Source organism: Antechinus flavipes, chromosome 3, assembly GCF_016432865.1.
Source record: "Antechinus flavipes isolate AdamAnt ecotype Samford, QLD, Australia chromosome 3, AdamAnt_v2, whole genome shotgun sequence".
NCBI lineage: Eukaryota > Metazoa > Chordata > Mammalia > Dasyuromorphia > Dasyuridae > Antechinus > Antechinus flavipes.
The window spans coordinates 291,265,974-291,275,886 of record NC_067400.1 but is presented as its reverse complement, the minus strand read 5'-3'; the positions used below and the strand labels follow the sequence as shown (position 1 = coordinate 291,275,886).

The window sequence follows — 9,913 nt, the reverse complement described above, 5'->3', positions numbered from 1 at the left end:
AAATTACTTCTCCCAAGTTTTAGGGTAGGGACCATTGAAAAGTTCACATCGAGCACTGAGAAAGCATATGGCACACACTAAGCAGGCCCTTAATGCAAATAGCTTGAACTGAACAGAAAGCTGTGCTGGGAGAGCAAAAAGTTCAGAGGTCCATTGGAGGAACCATTTAAACCTATTTCCCCTTACCCAAGGAGAATCAATTGATGGTGATACTATAGGGAGGGAAAGAGGGAAGGAAAAGAAACAAGTATTCATTAAGTGCCTAATACTGTGCCAGGCACTGTACCAAGCACTTTACAAATAGTATGTCATTTAATCTTCATGACTTGGGGAAGAAGGTGCTATTATCAATAATTTACAGTTGAGAAAAGTGAATGGCAATCATACTATTAAAAGCTTGAAGAGACTTTAGAAATATATTTTTTGAGGCAATTGGGGTTAAGTGACTTGCCCAGAGTCACACAGCTAAAAAGTGTTAAGTGTCTGAGGCCAGATTTGAACTTGGGTTCTCCTGACTTCAAAGCTGGTGCTCTAACCACTGCACCACTTAGCTGCCCCTGTAAATAATTTTAAAGATGAAAAAAGCAGATTCAGAAAGATTAATTTGTCCGTGACTGACAGAGCTTTTGAGAAGCAAAGTTACAATCGGAACTTAAGTTCTTTGATTAAAAATTTAACTAGAATTCAATTTCTTCGTATTATGTCACAATCATTGCTATATTTCTTTATGATGGTGAAGGTCCCTTCTAACTCTTAACATGCTGTGATTTTAAAGTCCCAATGTCTTACTTTGATATTGTAAGCTTTAGATCATCTGGATACAATTCAACTTTCCAACAATATTTCCCACTACTTCCTTAAAGGCCTTCTTTACTCCAGTCAAATATTCTACTAAGACCTTAGGGTATGACTTGTTATCCCCACTTCAAAAATTTGCTCTCTCTTTTCCATGTGTACAACTCTCAGGACCAATTTTAACCTCTCTCAAGCTGTTCTTGGCCACAATCAGTAACTATCACTTATCTATGTACCATTAATTTTTTCACTCCCTAAATGGTCTGTTAATTTCTCAAGCATAGGAACACTATTTTACACTTAGAATACACTCCATAACACCTCATGGAGACTTGTACTTCAAGGATTTAAGTTGTATCAGATGCTGTGCCCATAAATAACCCATAACTCTTTATTGTGCCTCTCAGTCGATTTTACAATTTATGATGCTATTCCTAGAATTGGAAAAGGGAACCTCTTTGAGTAAAAAGATTTAGTTTTTTCTCCTAGGCTAGAACTACAGCAACTACTCAAGGCTGATCCCATTGTTGATTAGCATCTCTTCTTCTAGCCTAGATTACTTTTGCCTTTAGTCAGGCCTCCTGGTGGCCCAAAGCTCTCCAGCTTAGTATGGACATCCAACCAGCACTAGCCCTACCAAAATGTTAACTCCTAGGTAGAAGAGCTGAAACTCCAACTCAGGTATTTTAGCACTCATACCTAAATTGGCTTTTATGGGCCAATTATAGAAACCTATTATTTGGCACTGCCCCTGGGAATACATTTTTATTATTCCAGCATGAGGGTAAGTAGAACTCCTGGTTCCTACAGTTATGGAACTACACTAAGGAAAGGGGAAGGGAGAGGTTGAAATTGTGAAAATAAAAGTGCAATTTTTTTGAGGGAGAAATCTGTGGAAGGCTCAGTAGCAGAAAAAACTGCACTATGGAGCCTGGCAGCTACTTATAAAGAGGTGTTGATCAATGATTCAAGTTACAAAACTAGCTTAGGGGTAGGGTGGTAGATGGCTCATAAGGTATACAAGTTGCTTGCTCCATCTGCTGTACAGTTATATGGGAGTACATTTTCACTGGGTAAGACACCTAGCTGTGAAGCAACAATATTTTTTCCTAGAAACTACAAACTAAAAATCTATATTGGGCAAACATAACCCTTCCCCCAGTGACACATTCTTCTATTTGGCTTAGAATAAGCCAATTTAATATTATGAAACTTTAAAGCACACCAGCTACTTAACCAAGTGGGTGACTATCAAATGAAGAATGACTGAACAAATTAAGGCATATGAATATAATGAAACATAATACTGTAAGAAATGAATATGGAATTTATAGAAGTATGGAAAGATTTAAGTTATATTTAAGTAGAATAAAGTAAGCAGAAAAAAATTACACATAACTACAATAATGTTAAATAAGAGCACTAAAAGAGAACTAAATGCACTGTAATTGCAGTGGCTGGTCTTGGCCCTAAGCAGAGAGAAAATGCACTTTTCTCCTTTCCTTGGAAAAGTGGGAGACTATGGATGGAAAGTGTTTTATTTCAGTGTTAGTTTCTTCCCAGTATAAGATAGGTTAACCTCCCGACCCCAATAACAAGGAGTGGCTCACTGTGTCTATCTGTAAGTGCGGGTAATCTTAGATCTAGAAACAACTGTGCTATAAATAAAAAAAAGCTATGAGAATTTTAAAATGAAAAGATAAACTGAACCAGTTAGTTTCCCCCAAGTGAATTTAAGATATATTTTAGCTGGGATTTTTCATAGCATGAAAAAATACTGATTTAAATCTGCAGACAGCATTTCAAGGTATTATGGACTTTCCTTAATTTACTGATATTTGATTTCTAGTAAAGAATCCTATTACAATGCATTACAATAGTCTATCCAACATTTCTTTGCTATACTCAAAACTAAAAATTCCTCTTTGTCACTCAAAAAAATCTACTGAGTAAGTACTACTGATCAGCACTTAATCACCTTTTGCTTTAATATAGGAGAAAAAAGAAAACATAACCTTGAGCTTGAAATGCATAATTGATAAGTTGTTGAAATGATACTTACTGATTGAATCTACAAAGTAACCATTAAATAAAATCTAATGAATATGCGACTCAAATCATCTAAAAGACATTTAATAATGAATGTTAACAATTTATTGTTCTATATATAATTAACAGTAGTTTAGTTTTACTAAGCTCTCTAAAACATTTTCCAGGAGATTGGAGTCCTAAAAAGTAAGTTAACAGAATAAGTGACACACCTGTAATATGGAAGTGAGATCTTAAAGAGATGAATACCTAAGTCCCAAGCAGCAATATAACGAAAAATACAACAGTTCAAATTAATGACAATCATTTAAACATTCTAAAACTGATTGTACAATTATATTACTCATCCTTCCACCACATTCCCCTGTTCTGTGAATTTAAAGACAATTTCCGAAAGGATTTTTTAATTTCTAACTTATGTTTCTGTGAACCCTTGACAAAATTCTTGGAATTAATGGAATTTGTATGAAAGCCACTATGCTTTCTCCTTGGAACAAACTTCAGTGCCTTTTCCCAATCACCAGTATTCTTAAGAGTTAATAATATACGCATCATTTGGTCTAAGGTGAGATTTTTACTTCCAATTTCCCACTGAAGATATCGATCCAATGGAAGACGTTCACTTGCTATATTCAGTCGTTTTGCATTTGCATAGGATACTCGGGGCTGAGAACACTTATCAACAAAAGATCCAATTATATAAATTTTGTCATGTCTAAAAGTAGTCATAACATTGGGAGAATCAGCAGTTAAATAGATAAGACTTTCTTTTGGGAATATATCTACATGTGACTTTTCAGTTGCTGTCAAAAACAATGTGTTCCATTTCTCTTTATAACGATTAAGTAATTCTTTGTGGTAAACACTGTCAACTCTGAGATTGCAAAAATATATATGGAATGGATCTATATCTTTTCGATTGGCTCCTTCACTTTCTAAGAGTTGGCACACAGTGTTCTTCAAATCTCTTTCAGGCATGAAATTTTCATAAGCCATGTCAAAAACTAAAGGCTGGCCAAATATCATTGCTTGGGCATTTCTCCAATCCCATTCAGTTTTAAAAGCTCTATCCTGAAGTGGCAAGAGAAAAGAATTCTTCAGCTCTCTATTTTCAGTTTCTTCATCATTTTCAAGTTGTTTTTGCTTTTTAGTTTCTTCCTTTTCTGCTCTCTTCCTTGCCTGTTTTTCTTGCCTAGCCTTTTTATGCTTTTCCTTGATATACAAAAATTTGAGCTTTTTCTTTTTGGACTTTTTGCTGGGACATTCTGCGATCATTTTGAGATCTTCATCACTAATATGTTCTGGCACTTCTCTGTTAAGCATTCTACACATCTCAATCCACTCTCTTGTCATTGTTAGAGTATCCTCGGAAGTTGTTAAACTACTTCTTTCTTCTGGTAAACTAGATTTCATTGTATTTTTCCACTCATCCAAATCTATCTTCTCACTAGGTGGGACATTCTCCTTATTAGGATAAAACAAAAAAGGTGTTCTAGAAGACAGGTGTCTATGTAGAATGGTAAAATATAAACTTGCTCCTTTCTTATATAAACTTGCTCCTTTCTTATGATGGACAAATGGCACAACAGATTGCCTGGCAAAATGTCTTAAAAACATGAAACAGGCACTCATTTTGTAGAAGGTCTGGAAAACAAATATTATATAATGAAAATTTATTTAAATTTCACTTTATTAAGTAAATATGTTTTTTAAAGAAATTTACTTTAAAGAAATGATTAAAGAAATTACTTTAAAGAAATGATACAAATAATGCTGTCTTAATCTTCTAACCAGTTGCTAATGATATTGGTCCAAATTATGCAGAATTTTTTTTTTTTTTGGGGGTAGAGAATACATGTACACATTTTTTCAAGTAGAAATCTGTGATAAATAATCATAACTTTTTAACTTATTTTTATTTTGTTGTTGCCAATTTGAGGCAATTGGAGTTAAGTGACTTGCCCAGGGTCACACAGCTAGGAAGTGTTTAAGTGTCTGAGACCAGATTTGAACTTAGGTCCTCCTGATTTCAGAGCTGGTACTCTATTCACTGTATCACCCAGCTGCCCCTACATAATCATAACTTTTAGGTACATCTTTGTTTAAACTATAACTTGGGCTGAAAAAACCTATAGTCAATTTTGAATTATTTATTAAATTCTACAAGGATTCACTGCTATTTAATAGTAGGGAATTAAGGATTATTGCAAGTAAACAAAAGAAAAGCACTATGAGGCAGAGCCAAGATAAGATTCTTAAAACATTTTCCATTCATTTCTTTTTGCCCAAAAAAATTTTGTGTGATCCTAGGCATATAGGTATACAAAATAGATACAGAAATCAAACATTTATTGATAATAAATCATAATTTTGCCCTCCACATTCAGTTATGACACCCCATATGAGGTCACAAATCAGTTTAAAGAAACTAGGATTAGATTCAGCAACCCAGCAGAACTCTCTCAACATTGTGCTCCAAACAACTTCAAAATAATGTCTCAAATCAAATTCTGGAGTGATAGAGCCAACAAAAAGTCAGGTCAGTCATTTTATATTTTTTAACCAAAGAAAATTTAGGAGTTTGGCAGAGGAGCTCCATGACACTGGGGTTGAGGCCCGTCCATGGCACACTGCACCAACCCCAGCAGGGTTTGGAGGCAATGATGGCAGTAGCTTCAGGAGCTCTCAGCTCAGGTACAGTAAGGGGGCTGAACTGGTCACAAAGAGAGATATTACAGGGACCCAACACTGGGTGGGTACTTTAATGCTCAAAGCAGTTCTAGGTCACAGTTCTCTGATGGAGAAGAGAGCTTGTGGTAGATTATACAAGGGAGTAGGGGCCCTGGTGGCAGTTCTGGGACAGGAAAGACTAGCACTTGCAGTTACAGGGAAGCAGAGGCCCTTCCTGATTAAAAATCAGAGCACAGGGGAGAGCAGTGATCATATCATACCATTTTTGGAAGCACTGAAAATTTGTAGAACTGAAAACAGCAGTACAAAAAAAGTTTGGCACAAGGCCTTCGTGAGCAGAGTCCAACTTTAACACAAAGTTCAAAGCCAAGAAAAAGGCCAGAAAAATAAGCAAACAACAAAGAAAACTTGACTATAAAAAGCTATGGAAGCTTGTGGCATGGAAGAGACAAACTCAGAAGACAATAATGTGAAAACATAAGCAATGCCTGGGTGGGGGAGGTAACTGGACACTAGCCCAACAAGAATTCCTAAAGAAGGATAAGTGGTAGAGGAAAAAATTGGGGGAAGAAATAAGAGTAATGCAAGAAATAATGAGAGTGAGTTAATATTCTACTACAAGAAGCAAAAAAAAAAAAAAAAAATACTGAGGAAAATAACAACTTAAAAACCAGAAATGATCTCATGGTAAAAGAGATACAAAAATTTGTTAAAGAAAAGAACTCTTTAGAAAGCAGAATTGATCATATGGAAAAGGAGGTTCCAAAGCTCATTGAAAAAAATATTTCCTTAAAAATTAGAATTGGGTTAATGGAAACTAATGGCATTATGAGACACCAAAAAACAATAAAAGAAAGTCAAAAAAATGAAAAAATAGAAGAAAATGTGAAATATTACATATGAAAAACAACGGACTTAGAAAATAGATCTAGGAGAGATCATTTGATTAAATTATAAAGGAAAACTGCTCACATGTCTTAGAATTGGAGGCTAAAATAGAAATGGAGAGAATTAACTCATGATTTCCTGAGATTCCAAAATGGAAATTTTCAGATATTATAGTCCAATTCTAGAACTCCCAGGTCAAGGAGAAAATTTTGCAAGCAGCAAGAAAAAAATCATTTAGATTTTATGGAGGCACAGTTTAGGTTCAAACAAAATTTAGCAGCTTCCACATTAAAGGAGGGCTTGGGAAATGGTATTCTGGAAGGCAAATGAGGTAGGATTACAATCAAGAATAACATATCCAGCAAAACTCAGTATAATCTTTCAGGAGAGAAAATATTTAATGAAAGAACTTTCAAGCATTCCTAACTAAAAGACCAGAGAGGAACAGAAAATATGACATTCAAACACAAGACTCCAGAGAAACATAAGGTAAGACTGAAGGAGTAAACATAAAAGATTCAATAAAGCTAAACTATTTACATTCTTGTATGAGAAGATGATAGTAATCAAAATAATAAGAACTTTACCATTTTTAGGGCAGTTAAGAGTCTACATAGACAGAGGGCTTAAGTATCAATATGTTGGCATGTTCTGCATAAAATATGAAAGGGTGAAAAAGGGATGCACTGGGAGAAGAGGGAAAGGAAAAGCAGAACAGGGGAAATTTTCTCACATAAAAATGTGTACAAGAAAGAGCTTTTATACTGGATGGGAAAATGGAGGAGTGAAAAATGACTGAAGCGCAGTTTCATTGGAATTGGTTCAAAGAGGAAAGAATGTATATGTATTATGTATGTATGTATAAATAACACATGAAACACATATGTACGTACAAATAATATATAAAAATATATAGGTAAGTACAAATAACAAAAACACTTATGTAATTGTTATAACATGCATTACAAATTCAAATAGGTATGTATGTTACCCACAAAGGGATATAAGAAAATGAGGATAGACATCATAAAAGGGTAGATGAATGAAGGGTAGTGGTCAAAAATAAAAGACTTTTGAGGAGGAAAAGGATAAAAAGAGAAAAGAATACATAGACGAAAAAGAGAGGGACAGAAATAGAAATCATTACTGTAAAAGTGAAAGGGATAAGCTTTGCCTATAAACAAAAACAGATAGCAGAATAGATTAGAAACCAGAATTTAGCAATATGTTGTTTTAAGATATACAAAATAATGATACACTTTAAAACAGAGGGCTGGAACAAAACCTCATACAATTCAGCTGAAATAAAAAAAGCAGGGATAGAAATCATGATCTCAGACAAAGGAAAAGCAAAAAGAGATCTAAAGAGATAATCAGGGAAACTACAGCTTACTAAAAAGTATTATACACAATGAATAGCAAAAATTTGTACACAAAGTTTCTCTAATAGAGATCTCATTTCTCAGAGAAGTAAATCAAATTAAAAAAAAAAAAAAAAAAGCTGTTCCTTAATAGTCAAAGGATACGAACAGGCACTTTTCAGAAGAAATCAACGCTATTTACAATCGTATGGAAAAAATGCTCTAAGTCATTACTCATTAGAGAAATACAAATTGAAACAACTCCGAGGGTAAGTTATACCCTGGTTGGAGTACTATTTTGCTGTAAGAAATGACAAAATGATGGGGGTGGGGGTAGGGTGGGGTATGGTTTTAGAAAGACATGGTAAGACCTATGTAAATTGAGGCAAAGTAAAGTGAGGAGATGGGAATGTTGTGCAATGTTGTAATGATAATCTGGGAAACATTTGGTTACTCTGATCAATAGAAGGAACCAAGACAATTCCAAAGTGCTCATGATGAAAAAAATGCTGTCTATTTCTAGAGAGAGAAATGGAGAATTCTGGGAGCAAAATTGAAGTAAAATTTTCTCACTTTATTTTTCTGGCCTTGGAGGAGGTGGGGGTGCAATATGTTGCTTGCCTTCTTAGTGAGGGAGATAATTTGAAACTCACAATATAAAAATAAAAGAATGCTTAAAAACAAATACTAAGTTAGGGAAAGAAATGCACTAATTGAACCCCAAATAATTGATCTCTTCTTCCACAATGTTTTCTTACTGCTTTTATACTAAATTTTGATTTACAGAAAAGTCTAAAAACTCAAATCTTAAGAATTAAAGAGAAAAGCTTAATGGGACCATGATAACCATCTAGTAAGGGAGGTGGAGGGGAGAATTGATATCCCATGCTCACCATTCCCAAAAGGAAGTTGTCTAGATATATAGAATTCCATATTAAAATTACAGTGACATTACTGCAATAATTAAAGGGCATAATTGTGCAAGGAAAAGAAAACTTGTAGCTCTAAGCATTTTAATACTTCAGGTACTATTAAAATATGAAAATTTCTAGAAAATGCGAAGTAATTTCTAATGTTAATGACACACTTTTATTTTACTCATTTACATTTCTTATTACAGTGTTTCAGTGTATATTTCAAAAACTTTATGAAGTAATCCCTTACCCAGCAATGGGTTCTGATTTTGGGTGCAGTCTTCTTTATTGATTTGTAGATCTTTCCACTAAGGGATATAGATCAGAAGAGCACAATGCATCTCACATTATCGGTGTCATCATCTCTCATCTCTCACCAAGCCCTTAAATTTCAAACACATGTGTAGTTTTCTTGGTGGTGATCCAAACTAAAAAAAAAAAAAAAAGAAAAGAAAAGAAAATTAACATTCTGCATTATTCAATTTCTAGTATTTAAAAAAAAAAAAAAAAAACCGTGTATATGGTACTGGGAATGGAAAGGTTTCTGGCTCCTGTACTAAACACTCTTAAGGGATGCAGGAATGTAACTGATTCGGAGAAAATCTATTTTTAAACTCTCTGATCCTCCGTTTCCACTCGCACGATGCTGATAAAATTTGTTTCTACCACAGCAAAGTTGAGAGGGCTGCAGGAAAAAGCGACTGTACCATTCAAGTAATTCTGGCCGTGAATTTTTTTTTTAAATGTCGAGTTCCGGCCCTTTCCCTTCGTTGACCCCCTGCTTCACTGAGATGTAAAAGTTAAATGGATCCCGAAACCGAAGAAAGAGCGGTCAATATACGGACTCACCCTCAGACACCGCGTGAGCTCTTCCCAGCCCCGTCCCGGAAATTGTCTTCAGGTCACATAAGCGCGGGAGGGGAAGTCCTATCTCCAGTCCCACGCTACGCAGCATTGCACGTCACGCCGAGAGGAATCTTACGCAGGACGCCCTTTAGTGGCGTACGGAAGCTCGTGTGTTAGTGGTTGTTGAGTGTTTCGGCCCAGAATCTGAGGGAGGAGTCATGTTTGTGTCTCGCTTTCTTTGCCGGAGTTTTGTTTGTCGGTTTACTGGTAGTGGGTGGTGAATGGGAAGCTTGGAACCACTATTTCCTATTCCTAACTCTTCGGTAAATCCCAGATTAGAGTTTTCCCAAGCATGTTCAGCCCACCCCA

General features: G+C 35.2%; 1 protein-coding gene across 2 annotated transcripts; it reads right to left on the bottom strand.

Moving 5' to 3' along the window:
- Nucleotides 1-2,912: 2,912 nt before the first annotated feature.
- TRMT10C (tRNA methyltransferase 10C, mitochondrial RNase P subunit) lies at nucleotides 2,913-9,650 on the bottom strand. Of its 2 annotated transcripts, none has more exons than XM_051985205.1 (3): nucleotides 9,548-9,650; nucleotides 8,949-9,126; nucleotides 2,913-4,488 (listed from the first exon to the last, which is right to left on the bottom strand). In XM_051985205.1, exon 3 carries the CDS (start codon nucleotides 4,474-4,476, stop codon nucleotides 3,184-3,186), a length of 1,293 nt encoding a protein of 430 aa, XP_051841165.1. In that variant the 5' UTR covers nucleotides 4,477-4,488; nucleotides 8,949-9,126; nucleotides 9,548-9,650; the 3' UTR covers nucleotides 2,913-3,183. The 2 variants fall into 2 exon arrangements, with proteins under 2 accessions (XP_051841165.1, XP_051841166.1); XM_051985206.1 differs by lacking the exon at nucleotides 9,548-9,650 and adding an exon at nucleotides 9,406-9,524.
- Between the last annotated feature and the right edge of the window lie 263 nt (nucleotides 9,651-9,913).

What these genes read in the sequence shown, in the direction of transcription:
- TRMT10C (XM_051985205.1), bottom strand. Translation starts at nt 4,476, where the DNA reads ATGAGTGCCTGTTTCATGTTTTTAAGACATTTTGCCAGGCAATCTGTT.